The 20,881-nt window shown below is 54.7% G+C and overlaps 1 protein-coding gene across 1 annotated transcript; it reads right to left on the reverse strand.

Annotated features, from left to right (window-relative positions):
* Positions 1-229: 229 nt before the first annotated feature.
* Positions 230-20,008, reverse strand: OLFML2A (olfactomedin-like 2A). Its single transcript, XM_014529388.1, has 9 exons — positions 19,774-20,008; positions 19,238-19,513; positions 14,031-14,138; positions 11,123-11,338; positions 9,009-9,252; positions 6,648-6,878; positions 5,219-5,404; positions 919-3,930; positions 230-800 (listed from the first exon to the last, which is right to left on the reverse strand). The coding sequence occupies exons 1-8, from the start codon at positions 19,921-19,923 to the stop codon at positions 3,326-3,328; spliced, it is 2,016 nt and encodes a 671-aa protein (XP_014384874.1). The 5' UTR covers positions 19,924-20,008; the 3' UTR covers positions 230-800; positions 919-3,325.
* Positions 20,009-20,881: the final 873 nt, after the last annotated feature.

Below are 20,881 nucleotides of genomic sequence, written 5' to 3' on the forward strand. Positions count from 1 at the left end.
AAGGTGGGGTTCGGGGCGGTATCTGAACACCTTGGGAATGGCTCGCTCCTCCTCTGCACGGGGAGGGGTGGCTTTCAGGCGGCCTCAGATTCTCCTGCCCTCATTCGTTATTCAGATCAGTAGAGTGACGAGGCCAAGTCTCATAACAAACTCAGTTTTTTTAAAAAGTTATTAAATGTCTGTGTTATGATAAGGATGTACACCATTGCATTTAGTCAAGACTTTCAAATCAAGCTTTTGGTCATGTGTTTATTTAGGTATACGCCACTATGTTGCAAACAAGGGATTGTGGCAACTTACAAAAATAGATAAAATACAATAGAATAAAAATAAAAAGATTAGGGTAAAGGCAAAAGCAGGAAGACTAGAACGAAGCCAGAGTCCAGTGGGAGACTCAGTACAATTGTTAAAAATAATAACACATTTGACTTTGAGCTTCCCAGTGGCCAAAGCAAAACAGAAAACATGACGGGTTACAAGATTCCTAACAACCATTAGTTTGGGGCTTTGGTATAAACCTAATCGCCTTAGAATTTTCTTTTCTCTGTTAATTTATACTTGGCTTTGTTCTAAATGTGGTTGGCCTGGCATTCAAGGCTCTTTCCAAGCTGACCCCAACCTTCTTCTTGGGTCTCATATGTGGATGTAATCTGTGGCCTGGCCACACTGAATAAAAGCAACAGCCACCATTTTTAGAGCTGCTGCTAACTTTCTATACAGTTAGCATAGAAAATATACTGACCAGCCATGCAATCCCAACTCTGCCACAGACTAAGCTGCACTGTGACCTTAGATAAGTCCTTTCATCTCAGTTTCCTCATCTGTAAAATGGGCATAGGGTGGCATACAGTTAGCATAGAAAATATACTGACCAGCCCTGAAACCCCAACTCTGCCACAGACTAAGCTGCACTGTGACCTTTCATCTCAGTTTCCTCATCTGTAAAATGGGCATATTCAGAGTATATACCTTATATTGTTGTGGAGATGCAAGAATAAGCCCATGGCATGCTTAGCACATGGTTGATGAGTCAATGAATATGGTTTATTACCTGATTTTGAAACCTCGCCCTCCACTTAACTGCCTCCATGACTTACCTTCTCTAGGCTGCAGTTTGACTATCTGTAAAATGAGGAAAATATTCCTTCCACACAACCCACATACAAGGGCCTGAAAGCAGAAGAGGCTTAGTAAGTGTTTGGAGGCTGCAGCCAGAATCATCTTCCCAGACAACCATTTTGCTTGCCCTTTAATTTTTCAAAATCAGTCCATTCTCACTTTGCCTTTTCTCAGATTAATGGAGAAAGAGGAGCCTGAACACTTCTCACATGGTTGGGCTGTGATATCATAAAAGACACAGTCTTGTAAAACCCACACCCAGGGTCAAGGGACACGCAGCCCCCTTACGGGCCTGTGAGTGGAGCGGGATGCTTGGGTGGAGGAGGCTGGATGTATCCACCACTATGAGTCAGGCCTTGCTCGGCTGGGCGTCATCGTTCCCCTTTATTTCAGGGGTGAGTTACAGCTTAAGCAAAACAACATCACCTGACAATGCCTGACGATACAAAATCACCTGACGATACAAAGAGATGTATTCAGCACAAAATGCATTTCCCTGCACTCTCAGGTATGCAGCTAGAGTTCCTAACGTGACAACAGGGTGTCCAAATAGACAGATACCCAGGAGCTGGCATGCGGGGGAGCGGGTCTGGGTGTGTAGGGATCAGCAGTAAATACGTCTCTGAGGTGTTGGGATGGATTGGGTGCTGGGTGGTCTATCGCCTTCCCAGGCAGAGCTGCCTCTAAGCCAGGAGAGTAAAGGATGTAGACAGAGACCTTCCGAAGGAAATCGGCTGTATCCTGTTCCCAGTGTGGCCCCGTGCCCTCTCTAAACCTTTCCGGGCCTATTTCTCCTTTGGTGAAACAGGGAGTTGGACTGGAGAACTTCCCAGCTCTAAAAAGACTGTCCGCAGCAGATGAGGGGCAGGCTTCAAGGTCTTGTTGCCTGGATCTGAGGCTCAGGGAGCCATCAGCAGTTCCAGGTGGGGCATCTACCAGTGCTGCTCAGCCCCAGGTCCTGGGCTCGGGGCAGCCCTGGCACCACCATCTCTGAAGCCCGGAAAAAGGCTCCGGCTGTTCCCTGCAACCAGGTCCGATGCCTCCCCTGGACCCGACTGCTCCCATCTCGCCTTCCCCAGCCCCCCAGGCTGCTGGGCCATCTCACAAATGACCAGGTCAGGACTGACAAAGAAGAGGGAATCCGGTTCATCCTGGCCCCACCCTGACCTCAGGCCTAGCGTCTTGCTCAAGGCCGACCTGGAGGTATCCCTGAGTGCATATAGGTTGTGGCTTGAAATGCCCAGAGTGAAAGGACAAGGTAGACCCCAGGCCCAGAGGCTCTGGAAGGGACTGGGGAGTGGTTCCAGGGCCTGGGTATGTGGCCAGAGTCAGCTCTTGTGGGTGGAGAGGGAGCCTGGGGGCTGGCCCGGCTCCCTGCCCTGGTAGAGTCGCTGCTGGCAGGCAGCTGTCTGCAGCCTTCTCAGCTGTTGCTGCAGAAACAAATGACAGCACTGAGGAAGAAGAGAAAATAGAGTTGACTACAGAGGGAGGGGGAACTTGGAACGGGGGGCTGGTATTTTTCTTGGGGTGTGGTTTCTGCTCAGTGGCTGGGTGACCATGGAGGTTTGGAATGTAGTTGGACAGCGGGTGGGGTAGGGTAGGAGGCCTGGCCACAGCCAAGGAACAGGGACCTTAGCCAAAGGGCCCGAAGCCCAGGGCCACCAACGCTCAGCCAGAACGGGGACCTGGGGTGGCACACAGAGCCTGGCCTCCACCCAACATCAGTGCACTGGTCCCAAAGGCCTCTGGTTCTCAGAAGCCCTGGGAAGGGAGACAGAGTTGTGAGAACAAGAGAAATTAGAAGAGGGGAGAGGGACAGACACAGGGGGCAGCATGGTCAAGTCTCATCTGTAAAATGAGGCTGTTGTGACACATGGCCTGCCTGATCCAAACTGGCTCCTGAGGCAAGGCATGTTGTCTCTCTGAGCCTCAGCGTCTTCCCCTGTGAAATGGGCTTAACTATCTCTACCTCCAAGGGTGCCGTTGGGAGGGTGAGGTGGGTTAGTGCTCATGAAGCTCTGGGCACAGTGGAAGCAATGATTACTCCACTGGGCGCTCAGAAAGCTTTCTACTGGCTATGCCGTATGCCTAGCTCCTGGCCCCGCCCCGTCCCCAATAAATATTTGCTGATGGAGTTCCTTGCAGGAGTTGCTATGGAGAGCCCCGTGCCCATCGCCGCTCCTCTCCTGTGGGCGCAGGTCCCCGCTCAGACCACGAAGTGGAGGGTGTAGGTGAGCTGGTGGCCGTTGTCCCAGGCGTACAGCACCCGCTCCTTCGGGTTGTAGTCGATCTGGGTGGTGTAGGCGTGCTCGTTGAGGAAGGGCAGCTGCGGGCGGGCGTCGGTGCCCGTGTGCGTGTCGAAGGCGTAGGCCACCTGGCCCTCCCGCTGGTTGTAGGTGTCCACGGCGTACAGGATGCCGCACACCAGGAAGCAGTTGCCGTAGGAGTTGCGCCGCAGCCGCGTCTTCCACGTGGTCTCGCGGTGCACCGACAGGTCCCCCGGGTCCAGGCGGCTCAGCACGATCACCTCGGGCTGGGCCCCGTCGCTGTCGTCCACCGCGGGGTAGATGACCCACAGCCCGCTCTCGTCCACGGCGAAGTCGATGTCCGAGTGCCCGCGCCACTTCCAGGGCGTGGTGTCCTCGTACACGGCGTCGGGCAGCAGCGCCCAGGAGGCCACGAAGCGCTGGCGCAGGTCGTACTTGATGATGTTCTTGGTGAAGGCGCGGTTGTAGTAGAAGGCGCCCTGGTACACCACGTGGCCCGTGCCGATCCAGTTGTAGGGCAGCTTGTACATGTTACTCCAGCGACCTGCGTGTGCAGGGCAGCTGGTCACACCCGCCCTGGCTCACCCAGGGACCAGCGAGGCCACCCAGGGCTCTGGGATGGCTCAGCAAGCCATGGGTACTGAGTGTGCTGTGGGCCTGGAGCTGGGCCTATCGTCCTATCCCCGCAGCCCCACCGAGGAAGGACTAGTATCCCGTCTGCCCAGGAGGAAACGGGTGATGCCAGTCCCTGCTGTGGCTCATGCTGCTCCTTTTATCTGGACGGCCAGGCCCCATCCTGTCTGCCTGGGAAGGCCTCCTTATCTCTCAGAGCCCTGGCCCATGCTGCCTCCTCCACGAAGCTTTCTCTGATCTCCCCAGCTTGAGCCAGGGCCTCTCTGTCCTCCCACACCTTTGTCTTTGCACCTTTCATTGGCTTTTGCGCCCCTCGAGGCAGGGGCCAGGCCAATTTGCTCTGGCAGAGGAAGGACTTTAGCTGTTCCAGGTCATACCCTGTGACACCACAGCTCTCAGGGTAACTCCAAATTCTTTCATGGGGCACACAAAGCCGGCCTCAGCCACTCTCTCACTATACGCCCTGCACCCCCCTTCTATGTCACAGTGCTTCTTCTCATTGCCGAACCTCTTCACACACCGGGCCTTTGCCTGGAACACCTTTCCTTCTCCTTTCTCTCCCTCCCCTAGGGCTCAACTCAGCATCACCTCCTCTGGGAAGTCTTCCCTGATCTCCCGGCAGGGTTGTGACTGCCTCCTGAGCTCTCCCTCTAACACTATGTGTACTCAAATTGTTTCTTTAAGTCTCTGCCTTCCAAGGAAGACTGCAGTTCTGGAGCGTGGGCCATGTCTAAATGACCCCTTCCCCCACCATGCCCCAGATCTGATAACCAACATTCTGTCCTCCCTGCCCAGACCTGCAGCTCCTCTGAGGCCTGGGGCCCTGCTCACCTGTAAAACAGGGTGGTAACCCCCACCTCCTGGATTATAAAGACAACATGAGCTGACTCACACAGGCGATTAGCATATAATACGCACCAGTGGAAACTCTAAGTATTGCTCCCCTTGACAGTGAGTTACCCTCATGAGAACAGGGCCTTGTCCATCTTCTTTGCTGGGGCTTCCAGCTCTTGGCACGGTGCTAGCACTAAGGGGGTACCCCCGACTGCCCTTCTTGGGGTGGCTGACCATTTGGAGCTCAGCCAGGCTGGGGAAGTCTGGACCACAGGAAACCGCAAGCCAAGGAGGGCCAACCCTCCATGGGGGACTCTCCCAGGCCACCCACACCCTGCCCCGCTCCCATCTCCGGGGCCCCCGACCTTGCTTGAAGTTTTCCAGGTTGCGGAACTCCACCAGGCTGTTTCCATAGTAGTAGTTGGTGACGTAGATCCTGTCATCCTGCGCGGCCGGGTCCTTCATCCAGGCTCCCTCATGGCGCCCGTAGCTGTGGTGCCTCACAGGGGGGTCCACGGTCCGGAGGGTGCCCTCACAGCTGGCCTCCCTGCCTGTGGGGAGCGAGGGGAGCAGCATTTGGTACTCAGACCCACGGGCCCCGAGTCCGAGCAACAGTCCTGGGAACACTCTGGTCTAACCTACATCCCTCCTGATGTTTTGTTTGCAGCCTCTTGTTTTTATTTCCCTCATGATCAAAGCAATGTCTGATCATTGAAAAAAAAACACAGAACATTCAGCAAAGGAGAAAATAAAAACCATTCAGAATTCCATCGTCCAAAGAAACTTTCTAGCATGTTACATTTCCTTCCTTTTCTTTACATGTACAGTCATGCAGATGTACTTCTGAAAACTATGGTTCTTCCGAATATGTCCTGTCTTTTTCCCTCCACTCAGCAATTTCTCCCAGCAGTACATGGCCTTTTAATGATGTGACTTCTAGGTTCTACCAGGCCACCCGACAGCTGTGCCCTCGAATTTATTAAACCAGACCCCTCAGTGTTAGAGCTTTAGATTATGTCCAATTTTCTGACATTAGAAATAGGCTGCGAGGAAACCAGTTTAAGGGGCAGCTGTTGTCCAAATCGCTGATGGATCCTTAGGAAAGATTCCTAAAAATGGCGTGTGCTCGGGCCCAGGACGGCTTGCTGTCTCGGGCAGGCAAGATGCCCAAGATGGGTGGGCTCGATGACTTACGGAGGAGGATTTCTACCAAAGGCACCAGCCAAAACCCACATATGTGAACCTAAAAACAGAGCCAGAGACTGGACAGAGGAAATAAAGAAGTGAAAATAGTTGTTGGATTTGATGATGGGATTCTAGGTGACTTTTTAAAAAGAACTTGCTGAGCCCTAGCCAGTTTGGCTCAGTGGATAGAGCGTCAGCCTGCGGACTAAAGGGTCCCAGGTTCGATTCCAGTCAAGGGCACATGCCCGGGTTGCGGGCTCGATCCCCAGGGGGGGGCATGCACGAGGCAGCTGATCAATGATTCTCTCTCACCATTGATGTTTCTATCTCTCTCTCCCTCTCCCTTCCTCTCTGAAATCCATAAAAAATATATTTTAAAAAAAAGAACTTGTTGAAAATACCTGTTTCGTTGTAAATGTTGTTAAGCTTTTTCTGTAAAGGATCAGATGGTAAACATTTTAGGTTTGCCAGACCACATACTTTTGCCCCATCTTCTTTTTTAAACAACCCCTTACCATGTAGAAACAGCTGGAGGGCTGGAGAAAAACAGGCTTCAGGCTGGATCAGGCCCACGGGCGTAGGTTGCTGACCCCTGGGAGGCTTACTCACCTTGCCTGGGGACTTCTGGGTGTGAAGATGGCTCGGTGGGCAGGGGACTGGTGGTGGCACTGGGGCTTGGGGTGGTGGCTGGCCTCGAGGAGGGGGTGCTAGGGGCCAAGTCTCCTCCCTCAGAAGCCCTGGGCCCAGCCTCCTCATGTTCCGCAGAGTTGGGCTCGGGCGGCCTGCCCTCCTCCCTGGGCGACAGCTGTTCCAGCCAGGAAGTGCCCCTGAGGGCGTTGTCTGTGGAGAGAAGACCCTGAGCTCACCTCCTAGCAGCACCTGCTGCTCCGGGCTCCTCCCCAGGCCGGCAGGCGCCCAGCTCTGGGGCCATGCGGAGGACAGGGGAGGGCTGGGGAGTGAAAGGCCTCGAAAAGTGGGCTCCGTGGGCGGCAGACCAGCTCGGAGCCCCCCAGCTGAGTGGCCTCAGCTTCCCCTTCTGTGAAGTGAAAGACCCACCGTGTTAGGCTGTGGTGCTGATTATAGGAAAATGTGTACATTTGCACAGATTCTGCCAAATACAAGACCTCTTTCCTCCCAACTGTCAGACACACTGTGCCAATTATTCCATTTCCTAGATTTGGTTCCAGGAGGCAGAAAGCCATCTCCGGACATCCTCCCAGTCCTGTCCCCTGGAACCCACCCTCTGTCTTCTCTTACCTAGTATATGACACTTCCAGCCGGAGGGGCGGGTGTAGCCAGCTTCCCGCCACCTTCTGGACCCCAGCCCCTGTCTTTCTCTGTCCCCTCATTTCCCATCTCCCGTCTCTCAGCTTTCTTGGCAACCCCTTCCCCTCTTCGCCCACCCCTGCTGGCATGGGCTTTGCTCACAGGAGGCCTTTTTCAGCACCCGTGGGACCTGGTTTGGAGCCACCTGGGTCATCCCTGACCACACACTTCTCCGGGCTGGGTTGGATCGGGTCTGGAAAGCAGACTCAATGACACACAGAAAGGGACAAAGACCCCTCAGCGCTGGGGACAGAGCTGTGAAGGGGTCCAAGGCAGGCTCTGCAGCCTGCTGACCTGGGTTCCAGTCCCAACAACTCGCTGTGAGATGTGGAGCCAGCCACTTCGCCTCTCTGAGCTGGGTTCCTCACCTGGGTCAAGGATGATACTGGGTGAAGTACAGAAAACTGTGATGCCGGGGACAAAGGAATGGTGTTGCTGTGATGGAGTTGGGGTGCACTGGACTCCAGGACCAGGACCTGATTTCTTCCTGGCCTGGGCTTCCTCTCTGCACAGAGGTGTAGCCACGACTCACTGCAGGGCAGCCCCTGGAGTCTCTCAGGAATGGGGCACACCCTCTGGTCGGGGGCCTCCTGGGGGCCTGGCTTGGGCAGCCTGCCAGGGCAGGGGCTTGTTCCCACGGGCCTCACTGGCAAAGTCAGATCCTGCAGCTGTTCTTGGGCAGTGTCCCAGCCAGGGGTCAGAGGCTCCGTGCCGCCCAGGCTGAGCTGGCAGGACTCAGGGCCAGCAGCTGGCACTAGGGGCTGGGGGAGTCTCCCCTGAGCCCTGAGAAACCAAGAATTGAGGGGGCTCTTGAAGGAGACAGGCTCCTCACAGTCCCCCCTCCCAGCTCCCTTGGACACGGGCTGGGCAGAGGGCCTCATGGAGGAGGTGGTCAGCAGGACCCAGGAGAGGGGAGCAGGCTCGGGACATTCTCAGGGACATCAGAGAAGAGCAGGCGTCTGCAGAGGGTCTTGGAGGAAGAGCCAGGAGCCACACTAGTGGTGGTGGCCCAGAAATTTGGCTACTCTTGGAACTTTTGTCTCCAATTAATTACTTTGTTGTCCTTCACTGTGATGCACCAAGGGGCTGCAGGGAGAACACAGGTGTCTGTGGGCTCTTCTTTGGGGAATAAGAAGTGGGAGGTGCCGGAGAGGCCATCCATCCCAAGGCCAGTCTGGAAACATGAAGTGTCCCAAAGGGCCCACGTCACCTTTTAGAACCCGGGCCTGGCTGCAGCCCCTGCGTTCTCACCCCACCTGTGGCAGCTGCCTGGCCATGGATTTGGTTTTTCCCACTAGACTGTGAGCTCCATATTAGGCAGAATCTCTGGGCAATGCAGCAAGTACACAGTGGACCTGCAGCAAATCTTTGGATGAAGGAGGAGAAGTCCAGTGAGGGTGGAGACGGCTATGAATCTGGAAAGGAACTGAGTGGCCCATGGTGTTGATTCTATCATTTCATCCGCACAACCCCATGAGGAGATATTATCCCACTGTGTGCATGAGCGAAGGGCACCAACAGGCAACCAGCGGAGTTGAACTCTGGGACTGTAGAGAAGACCCTGGGTCCCTGAGGGACATCCTTGGGCTGTGGCTAGCCATCAGCAAGCCCCGCTCCTCAAGGTTTCAATCCCCTCCAACTCACCAGCCTCGGTCGCCTCCCTGCTGCCCGCCTTGTAGTAGGTGATGCCTCGGATCACCGCCTGCTGCTGGGCCAGGGCCCGGGGCCTGACTGTGGGCTGGGGGAATCGACCCTGGCCACTGTCCTTTCTCAGCTTCTCCACCTTCAGCAGCTTCTCCTTAGGAGGTTTTGGGAGGGCCCTGTCTGCGAAGCTCTTCTGCGTGCTGCCGTATTTGTTGCTGTCTTTGCCTTTCCCTCCAGCTGTGTCCTAGGAGAGAAGGGAAAACTCAGACTTGGGGCTGGTAGAAGGGATATTGTGGGGGTGTCATGGAGGCTCAGCATGTGGGGGCTGGAAGGACTCAACCCATCTGTGGCAGCTGCCTGGTCATGGATTTGGTGCTCAGAGTACCCCATACATCCCAGGAGCTCATAGCCACAGCTTTCCTCCCATAGTGGCTATATCCATGACCGGGGTGTACCTGTTTCCCCACTCGGCTCTCTAGCTCCCCTGCAGGCTTGAAGGCCAGCCTGGTGGGTTAGATTCCTGTCCCATTTCCTAACTCCTATATATTCCCCAAAGGGGTTGACTGCAATAGTCAGCTCCATGGGGAGGTAGCAACCACCAGGTCAGCTTCTCATCTCTGTCTCTCTCACCCATTGGTCTTTGTTTATGGGCCGAGGAGGGGTTCTCAGGCCCCTCTGCAAGGTGACCAACTCCTCCCAGTGTGCCTGGAACTTTCCCGGTCTCAGCATTGAAAGTCCGCATCCTGGGAACCCTTCAGCCCTGGGCAGACTGGCACACCTGGGACGGCTGGTCACCCAGGCATTGCCCTTAGGGCATGCAGTTCCTAACATTTCGTAAATTTTGTTGTTTCCCTTCCCTTTTAAATGCCCTTGGTGCTGGCTTGGCACAAGAACACAGGGCCTGTGACGTCAACCTCCGTTAGGCAGAGCAAGGACAGAATCTGGACTCTGCGTGGTTCATTCACGCCTGTGGAACTGGCAGGAGAACAAGCAGAAAGCCAGCTCTGGGCCAAGGCTCCAGCCCTAGGTGGTTCCGGTTCAGATGCCAATGGCCCCAACATCACAATGTCAGCGCAGGAGGCCGAGGGTGGCAATGGACAGCATGGACTCGGCAGGCACACAGCCCATTCTGGTCCCAGTGCAGACACCCACTCCCCACGGTCCACGTTTCCTCATCGGCCAAATGGGCGATGAGCATCCCTCCTGGCAGGTGGCTATGGGATGAACTAAGATGATGTCTGTGAGGGAGTCGGGTTCGATGCAGGAATCTACAACAGCAGCTCCCTTCATCCCCCACTCACCAAAAACAAGGCCGCTCGCTGTGAGCGGTGCGGGTTGTGTCCTGCACACAGGTGACTGGCGAAGGGGCACGAATGGGGCTGAAATCTGGTCTTACTCCATCAGCCAAGCCTCACGCCCTGGTGTGTCGCTCAACAGAAGGAGCCTTTGTACAATCTGTCCACTCAAGGGGGCTACCCTTTCTAATTTATCTGCCCAGAGGGACGCCCTTTTCCTCAGTGTGTTTGCCTGCAGGAGGGCCTTTGTCAAACTTGCACAACGGTGTGTTATATGTCAAGGGTGGCTGTGCCTGTGACAAACCTCTGCTCACTTTGTGCTCTGAGCTTGAGCACGGAATGTCTGGGGGTTTGCTGCAGGAGTCCTTCACCCCAGGTTGGGTTGGATGATGTGGCGTTACTGTGCAGGGATCCGCGAGCCATTGCCTATCTACCCCTGAGCAAACTTGACCCAGACAGCGGCCCGGCCATAGCAGGGGCGACTAGAAGTGGTTGGCTGCAACAGACCTGGTCTTCCAGGGCCAGGCAGGGAGGGTCATCCCGATGACCCTGTCCCCACTAGTTTGGAAACGGGAATGAGAATTCTGCCAAGTGTTTGGCTCAGGGAGCGGACTCCTGGGCTAGATCCCCGCGTCTGCTCCCAGCTCACCTGGCCGATGGTGCTCACTGAATAGCAGGCACCCTCTGCACCCGCCCTGCCGTGGACACTCCAGCCCTCAGCCCTGTCCTATAGCCCCAGACCCACCCAGCTGCCCTCAGGGCTGAGGCCCTGGCACACTGTGCTCCCAAGCCCACCCGTAATCAGAGCCATGGTCTCACCTGAGCTTTGCTACCAGGGCCGGGGGCAGGGGCGGGGGCGGCGGCAGGGGCTGTGGCCGAGTCCTTCTGCAGCAGCTGGAGGCCCAGGCTGGAGAGCTCCTTCTTGATGCTCAGCATGATGGCCGACTGGTTCTCGTAGTGCTGCAGCTGCTGGCTGAAGTGGCGCATGCTCTCCCTCATCACCTCGTTCTCGCGGCTCAGGTTGGCCTTGATGCTCTGTGGGGGCGGACCCGAGGTCTTTCCAGCCTCCTCTGCTGGCGCCCCACCCCTCCTCCTGGGGGGACACCCCGGCTCCTGCCATCGGGCTTTGCTGCCCATTCTCACGGGCAGGGGCAGCACCAGCGAGCAGGGCTGGAGTAAAGCATGCCGCTAAAAGGCCCTGTCGTTATGCTTTATTTAAAAAGTGAATGAATGAAAAATTAGGTGAAATATGTTCACAGTGCTACATTAAAAAGATACAAACGGGTATAAAATATGTCCTCCTCCCACTTTTGTTTCTCAGCCAATTATTATGGATTTTCCTTTTTTCTTCCCTAACACTTGGCTTTTTCACTTGAGCCGATCTTGAGAACTCTCCCATGTCTGTGTATATAGTGCTGGCCATTCCTTTACTGGACGCACAGTCTGCCACCATATGAATTCGTCATTTAAGTTGCTACTTTAAAATTATCTCTTAATTTCACAAGAGATACATAAATACCTTCTCTTAATAACATGCTCAAATAATGAAACTCTTTGGGGTTTTGCGATGGGTGAGATGCTGATCCCTCCTGGTCCCCAGTCTCCTCCCACTGCACTGAGCACCACTTTTACTCCCAGGTTTCTGCTCCTGCCCGCCTGTCCCCCACTTGCTGGGGACCCCCCTGGTTTTAGCAGTCCCCATCCACCCCCTCATGGTCCTTGGTTCTGAATCCTGCTGTAAACAGGACTGCTCAGAATCGCCGCGTTCTCTCTGTGGATCCCCCAACCCAGGGATCCCCATCGCCAGGCTGTTGCCCAGGCTGACCTTGTCCATTGGGCAGGACTCAGGGAAGCTGGGTGGCCTGGTAGCAGCCCCAGGTCCCTAAAGCCCCAGCAGGCCTGGGTATGTATGGAACTCCTGTGTCAAGTCTACTTCTCAGCTGAAGCAGGAGAAATGAGAGTCAGAGGCAGGAAGCACCTCTTTGCTGTGCAGCCCTGGAGCGTCTGAACCTCACTGGTAGAAATGTTTACGGAGGAGAAGATAACCTGGGTGTGAACAGGTTCAGGGACCTAGAGGCAGCAGGCAGGAGTCGGACAGAGCTGGGTTCAAATCCTTGCTCTCCCCTTCCTGGCTGAGAAGCCCTGAGCTGGTGACTTGACCTCTCTGAGCCTCCGTGTCCTTGCCTGTTAAATGAGGATCTTTACCACAACAACTAAATATCAGGGTGACGCGCAGAGATGCTAAGAACAAGAAAGTGAGTTCTAACTAGATGGCCCGGAAGACAGAAGTCACCTGGGCAAGGCGAGTTTCTCAGCCTCAGCACTGCTAACACTTGTCAGGCAGCTGTGATTTGGGCGGGGGTGGGGTGGGGGGGGTGTCCTAAGCATTACTGTGCATTACAGGATGCTTAGCAGCATCCCTGGCACCTACCCAACTAGAAGCCAATAAATAGCATCCACCACCCACTCCCCCAAACTGTGACAACCAAAAATGTCTCCTGATACTGCCAACTGTCCCCTGGGGAGCAGAGGGCCCTGGTTGAGAACTTCTGTTGCAAGGGAAGAGGGAGAGGGAGCCAGCTCCTCCGAGCGAGGCTGTGCTCCCCAGTCCTCCCAGGCTAGCAACAAACTTTGTCGTATCACTTAGTGAACAGAAGCAAAGCACAGATAATGCAAAACAGGAGAGAATTAAAAATCATTTCCTTGCTGCTGTGGAAATCATTTCTGATTTGTTCCAGGCCCAGCAGACATCCCCTCCAGATTGTTTGGCTCGCAGTTATGTGAAGTGAGTTAACATTTCCTTAGATTGCAAGCAGAAAAATCAAAGGGTAACTGTTGAGTCAGCAAGAGGAGAGCCTGGCATGTACTAGGTGCACAGGAAACACTGGTGCCCGATAGAAATTCAGTTGGTCGGTATTACCTTTCTCCCATGTTGGCATAGGCCTGGCACAGAGTAGATACTCACCAAACACTTGTTGAGTAATTAAAGCCACTGTGACCCCAACTTTGGGGTTAGTAAGGGGTTAATCTCCCACCCTGGGCACAGGATGCCCAGGTGCCCCCTCCCTCTGGAAAGGAAGCTGGGAAAGGAAGCCCCCACGCCCGCTCCTGGCAGCTGCATGTCCCAGGCTCCCAGCAGAGGCCGGATGCAGGAAACAGGCGGAGGCCAGGCCGTGCCAGCAGAGATGCAAACCTCGAACCTGCAGCCTGGAACCCCTGCTCGCCCAGCTCTGTCCCTGTCCTCGGGGGGCAGTCCTAGCCGCCTGCCCGTCCTCCAGCCCAGTGGCCCTGACCAGGAGAAGACACTGTCTCCGTGGTAGGTGCCTTGAGCCTGGCCCCCGTGGGTTCAGCCCGTCACGGGGCATCATCATGATGCACCACCTCAGGGGGGCACCACTCAGGTGGCATTTATGAGAAGGGTGGCCCTGAAGTTTGCAATGTGTGGGTCCTGGTCTTGGTGAACTGAGGGCAAGTGCAGGTTCCAGCCCCCTCCCCACCCCTTCCATACAAGCAGCAGGTGCCTCAGTTTCTCCACCCAGCCTTCCAGTTTCCCGCAGGCCCTGGCACCCGTCAGACCTCTTCCCCACTGTCTGGACCCTATGGCCTGCGTCTCCCCCTCCCAGCTCTGCTGGAGTCCAGCTGTCAGCAGCCACCGGGGTCAAGATAGACCCTGCCCAGGCCCCCAGCACGGTGCCAGCCTGGCCTCTGGCCCGAGCCCCCCTCTTACCTCTTCCAGCGTGTCCATCTGGGAGGCCACCTTGTGGACGTAGGCGTGCACTCTCATCAGGTCCATGCTGTACAGGGCGCCCTCCAGGAGGTCCACCATGGACTGCAGCTGCCCGGGGAAGGGCAAGTCAGGGGGAGGGCAGAGCACGGGACCCGCATGAAGGGCGCAAGGAGTCCCACCTCGGCGCACAACCCCAGGGGCTCAGAATGGCCTGCGTGGGCCCTCGGCACCCACTAGACCTCGCCTGCTAATAATCACGAGAAAAGCAGCAGATCCCATCTTTTGAGTGCTTGCCACATGGCAGGCACGGTGCTAGGGGCTTTAACGGGCTATTTCACATAATCCTCACAACACCCCCAGAGGTACGTAGAGGCAGCTCTAACCATAACCCCCTGGGGACCCTCCTACTGTTTCTTGTGCCCATGCCTGGCTTCCAGGGGCCTCTCTGGACCGGCCTGCATCGGTGACTCTCTTCAAAGAGCCACTTTGCCTCCAGAGTGTCTGGGAGCATATGTCCTCCTGGCAATGTCTGACTGGTGTGGGCATCGAAGGGCCATCATTTATACTCCAGCGTCCCTGAGGCCGGCACTTGGCCTGAGACCACAGCCCTGCTGGGCTGCCTTCCCTTCCGCCCCCACATCTCCCACTTTGGCACCAGCTTCTCCTGGGAGCACTTCCATTGTAAGTCACCCGCACACAGATTACCCGCCTCAGGGTCTGTTCTAGGGACCCAACCAAAGACAGGGTTTGGACACCTTTTGTCTTCATCATATAGATTGGGAACTGCAACTTAGAGAGGGGAAGTGACTGCCCAAGGCCACCCAGGCGCTCTATGGTAGGGCCTATCATGCTTTACTGCTCCTGTTTTGTGTTCAGATGGGGAAACTGAGGATAAGAAAGAAGGGGGTGGGGCCTGCACAACAGGTCAGTGGACGATGCTGGGTCTCCAGACCAGGGGTCTTCACTATAGCGGCCCCTCCCCTCCCCGTCGCTCTCACACCTCATCAGGATATGACATTTCCCTCCAGATGACTAGGATGACAGCGAGTGTCAGGGACAAGGGGCTGGCTGGGAAATCAGCTTCCCTGGCTCCTCCGCAGGGCAGCTCCTCCAGCCGCCCTCCAGCACGGCCCCCCTCCCAGCCCTGCAGCATTTCTCAGGGCCCGAGCAGGCCAGCGCTCCCGTCTGGCCCTGGCCCGCTGCTTCCAAAACAGTTGTATTCCCATTCTCCCAGGGGTATTCAAGCTGTTTTAAGCAGAGAGCTTTTCTCTGAGTAGACGTGGCTCTCTAAAACAGAAACAGGGGGTGGGGGCTCTGATGGGAGCAGGGGTAGGTCTTTGAGTCCTCCCTGCTCCCCTACAACCTTGCTTAGGCCATGAGGTTGCCCGGTACCCGGAGGGCTCGGTGGAGCATAGTCTGAGAACCATGCACATAGATCCTTCTGTGCCTCGGCTTCCTTCTCTGTGAAATGGGGCAATAGGATTGTGAGGAGCAGTAAACGGGACAGGGCTCAGCACAGAGTGAGCACACAGCAAGGGGCTCATGGGTATCAGCAATAACGACTGCTGGCCAGGGGCTAAATGGGAACCTTCCAGCTTCACTCTGCTGACACCAAAACTGGCTTCCTAGCCCTGGCCGGTTTGGCTCAGTGGGTAGAGCGTCGGCCTGCAGACTGAAGGGTCCCTGGTTTGATTCCAGCCAAGGGCAAGTAGGGGGCATGTAGGAGGCAGCCAATCAATGATTATATATATATATATATATTTAAAAACTGGCTTCCTAAAGCTCAGCTATGACCACGAGGCTCTCCCCTGTGGATAACTTCCTGTGGCTCCCCACTGCCCACATGTGACTTGTCATCTCCTGCAGGCTCCTTGATCTGCCCCTGCTCCCCTCTTCAGCCTCAGCAAATGTCCTGTGGATAACTTCCTGTGGCTCCCCACTGCCCTCATGTGACTGTCATCTCCTGAGCCTGGCATCTGCACCCTCCGTGATCTGCCCCTGCTCCCCTCTTCAGCCTCAGCAAATGTTTATGCTGGGCCAGGCACTAAGGACAGTGATGAGCAAGACAGACACAAGGCTTCATGGTCCTTCACAGGCCGGCAAGGAATGCAGAGAGTAACCGAGAGGTGCCGGTTCTGGGAACGCCGACGGTAACACACAGGTGCCCAGAGCATTCATGGTGAGGCGTGACCTTGTCTGGGAGCCGGTATGAATTAGTCAAGTCTGCCAGGGAAGAAGTTTCGATTGAGCTGAGCACTGAGAAAGCAAAGATGGCAGGAGAAAGGCGTTCTAGGCAAAGGGAACAGCTTGTGCAAAGAGCTGGCGGTGGGAGGAAACATGGTGTGTTCGAGCCGGTCTATTCCAAGTGTGGTCTGCGGACCAGCGCTGGGCCAACCTGCTCCCTACTCCTCTGTGATACAATGCTTCTCAACAGTGAGAGAGGCGTTCATAGACTTTTGCAGCATTTGGCAGAGCAATTTCATATGTTGACTCTCAATAATCAAACACTGGACTTGTATTGTGCCTGTGTATTTTTGTTTCATTTTTCTAAGAATTAATTTTTGGAGTATTTTACAAAAGTACTGGTTCTTGACAGGCTTTTTTAAACAACTGGTCTTTCACCATAGATAGCTTGAGGAGCGCTGTGTTAGAGACACCGACAGGCGGCTTGTGGGGCTGAAGCGGAGAGAGGGCAGGGAAGCATCCCGTGCCACACAAGCTCCCCTTGCTCTCACCCAGAATGCCCGAATTTCTGCTCTGCCCGAGAGACTCCTACACATCCCTCAAAGCCCAGTTCTAATGCTACCTCCTCCTCTTGGTTCCCACGGTCCCTGGGACGTTCCCTGACCCAGCACCAATCATGCTGCCATTATTGGGGTCAGGAGCTATGTCCCCATAAGACTGGGGATTCCTCAAGGATGGGGCTATATCTGCTTTGTGTTCAAGGGAGGGGAGTGGAGAGGTGAGAGGTATGGGGACCTGGAATCCCCTCACTCCTGCTCAGAATCAAGTAACCAAGGCCAAATCAGAGCTGGATTTCTTAGCGTGAGGAGAAGGGATTGGTAGGGATGAGGGGTGGGCATAAGGCAGGGGTGCCCTCTACCCTCCCCACGGGCTTCCTCTAACTGCTCCTCGGGGCTGCCCACAGAGAGCCTCCTGCTGAGGGAGGGAGAGCCAAGTCAAATGGGAGAGGCCTCAGCCCTGTGTCATACTTTCCCTGCCCCCTTCTCCTCTTGGGGTTCTGTGGGTACCCCTGAGGTACCCGCCTCTATTTCTAGGGTATCAATGAGGCAGAATATCCTCTCTTCTTCCTACAACCCCACCTGCTGGCACCCTGCTCCAGTCCTTTAAGGCTAAATGAAACCCCCCATGGGCTCCTGTGTGCCAGGGACCCCTCCCATGGGCAAGGGGGCACAGCAGAGAATTCCCGAGCTCAAATCCTAGTGCTGGCCATTTCTTGCTGTGTGACCGTAGGCAAGTCACAGTCTCTCTCTGGGCCTCAGATTCCTCCACAAGTAAAGCTGGGACCATAAGTTCCCTCTCCAGGGTAAGGACGATGCTAGCCAGCTTTTACGGAAAGGTTTTGAGTAGCCTCCTGTCCAGTAGTTTGAGAAGTTATTTAGTTATTGAGAAGTGGACTTGAGCAGAAGTTGCGTTTGTCCCTGGAGCTGGAGACCGGCCTATGGCTTCAGTGGGGGTCTGCAGGGCCCTAGTGAGGCCCCAGGAGGCAGTGTGGTCCAGGGACCGCCAAGTTGTCAGAGGCCCCTTAGCTTAAAAGTCAACAACCCCCCACCCCCACCCCAACTTTGAGAGTTTTGGTATCCATTCAATTGTTACACTAATACAACTAAAGGTAAATGTAAGGAAAACATCTTTAGCCGAATGTCGAATGTCGGGAGACAATTCTTCGTGGGTCTCTTGCTTTTCTGCGTGTGTTGCACGCGGAGGCTCTGGCCGTCCTGGTTCCAGGCCATCTCGTCGTACAGTGAACAGCCGTGGGGCATAGAGACGGTGTTCCTTCTGCAGCCGGGAAGGCGTGCGCAGTGCCCATGATAACAGATTTGCATCCTCCAAGTTGGGACACCTCTTTTGAAAAACACCCCTCTCTGTGTGCAGGTGTCACCTGGCCCTCACTCTATCACCCTGCGGGGATTGGAGTGGGAGAACCAGGGCAAGAACATGTAGGGACTCTGGCAGCTCTGAGTAATAAAGTCCTTTGTTTCTGACCCAGGAGGCTTGTGTCTTCTGCCAGCATCCATGAGAATGGCAAGCTAACTTGTTAGCTGACAAGGAGGGTGACAAACAGCTCAGTCAACTTCACAATCGTGACACCCACATGTTTGGAAGAAATTATAAGATAAAAAGATACTCTCAAAAGCGCCAAGGTATCTGGTCCATTCCAAAAGGCAAACAAGAGAGCGGTGTGGTTCAGAACAGCTCTGGACCCAGCAGGGCCTGGGTTCAAATCCCTGCCCACTAAGCACCGAGCTGAGCGGTAGGAATGGCACAAAGGGGCCTGGCTGGCTGGGGGACCGATCTCGCCTGCACATGCCCATCCACGCCCTGGGTCCTGGTGGTCGCTGCTGGCACCGGCTGTGCTGTGACCCCGAGAGCTGGTGCTTCTTTCTAATCTGCCTATGGCGTGGGGTGGTGATGGTGTGAGCACAAAATTCCCATAAAGGATGCTACAGCCTTGAGGCTACCTGCCATGATGTGAGGGCGTGGGCCAGTGATCTAACCTCCCCGAACCTCAGTGTTCTTTTCTTGAGGACAAAGACCCTGTATTTCATAGAACGGTTTAAACATATAGAGGAATAATCTGTAACGAGAGCTTAGCACAACATCTGGCGTGCAGGTGGTACTTGAATATGGGAAATATTATTACTAATTTAAAACAATAAAATGTCATGAAATTTAAAATGCCATGTAGAGGTGCCGACAGATGAACTGGTTTGGGTAAAATACAGAACACTGGACTAGATGGTCGGGGGCTATATATTCAGGGCAACTAGCCAAAGAATGCTGCCTCCATCACCTATGGACCCCATGGTCTTGGGCCAGGAGTGGCTGCCCTGCAGGGAGCCTCTGTTCCCTCACCTGTGAAATGGGCTGATAGCAGCACCTGCCTTGGAGCATGTGAACTCTCCACGGGCAGCCCAGGCTGGGTGCTCCTCCAGGTGTTCCCACCCCCAACCCAGAAAGTCTACCTTGAGGAGTTCGGGGGCCTGCTTCTTGAGCTTATCCATCTTCCACTCGTTCTCGCAGGGGTTGAGCGAGGAGGGCGGCGCGGTGCAGGAGCAGCGGCAGTCGGACCCCGAGCTCACGGTCTCCACGGTGTAGAAGTCCTCCACTCGCGCGCGCCCGCTGCGCACCCGGCTGCACGCGTCCTTGCTCAGCGGCCGCATGATGCACTTGCAGCGGCAGTCGGAGCCCTCTGAGGTCATCCGCACCTGGTCCACGTCTCCAAACACCTGCAAGAGGGGCTCAGGTGAGCCAGAGGCCAGTGCTGGGGGGAGGGAAAGAGGAGAGGAGAGGAAGGGGTAGCAGAATCCAGCCCCCCTACCCCCCCCCCAACCTTTGTGAAGGCGGTTAGAGATGGCTGAGAAGCTAGCATCCACTACAAGGAAATAGAGGGGTTATAATAATACTAATTAAAATATTAACAGCCGCTTATTGAGGAAAACAATCTGACTGTTCCTCAATAAGTAAAATGCAGAACTATCATATGACCCCATAATTCTACTTCTAGGTATATACCCCGAAGAATTGCAGGCAGGTATTCAAAGTCTTGTGCAGGCACGCTCATAGCAGCACGATTCACAACAGCTACAAGGTGGAGACAAGGCAAATGTCCACCCACTGCTGATGGATAAATGAAATGGGGTACATCCATTCAGTGGAATCTTATTTAGCCATAGAAAGGATTAAGTAGCGATATACACGAAAGCATATTTGCTAAATGAAAGAAGCCAGACACAGAGGACGACGTATTGTATGATTCCATTTATATTAATGTCCAGAATAGGCAAATCCAGAGGCAGAACGTGGAGTAATGGTTGCCGGGACTTAGCGGGAGGGGAAGGGGGAGTGACTGCTTAAAGGGCCCGTGGTTTCCTTTCCGATGAGAAAATGTTCTGGAACGAAGTAGTGGTGGTGGCACAGCATCGTGAATGCACTGAATGCCACCGAGTTGTATACTTTAAAATGGTTAAAAAGGTAAATTCTGTGCTCCTCCAAGAAGCCTTCCCTGACCACCCACCTCCCATTACTCCCTGTCCCTTTACCTAGTGTCTTTTTCCTTATTGCACCTATTACCATCTGAAACATATCTGTGTGTGTGTGTTTTTTTTTTGTTTTGTTTTGTTTTTTGTCTCCTCTACTCTGCTGAAGGCACCATTAGAGGCAGGGACTTTGTCTAGTTCCCTTGTATATCCCAGAACAGTGCCTGCCTGGCCAGGAGTAGGAGCTCTGTAAATATCTGTTGGACAAACAGGCCTGCATTTTTCAGACACACGAGAGCACAGGGCTAAGAGCCTGGTGTCTGGAGCCTGGGTTAGAAACTGTGAGCTTATGGGCAACTCAGCCTTCCTGTTTCCTCATTTGTAAAACGGGCTCCTGTCTGGTGGGGTTGTTGTGAAGATTAAATGAGTTAATGTGGCCAAGAACAGAGCCCAGCACATAGTGAGTGCGCCTTAAGTGTGAGTCTTTATTAATACAGCTAAAGAAGCAGAGGTTCGGAGAGGTGAAGTCACATGTCCAAGGTCACACCGCTTTGACTGGAAAGATCTGGCTGCAGACCTGACTTCGGATCGAAATCACTGTCTCTGCTGCTTCTATAGGTCTGTTCCCCC

This window comes from Myotis brandtii, unplaced genomic scaffold, assembly GCF_000412655.1.
Source record: "Myotis brandtii unplaced genomic scaffold, ASM41265v1 scaffold68, whole genome shotgun sequence".
NCBI lineage: Eukaryota > Metazoa > Chordata > Mammalia > Chiroptera > Vespertilionidae > Myotis > Myotis brandtii.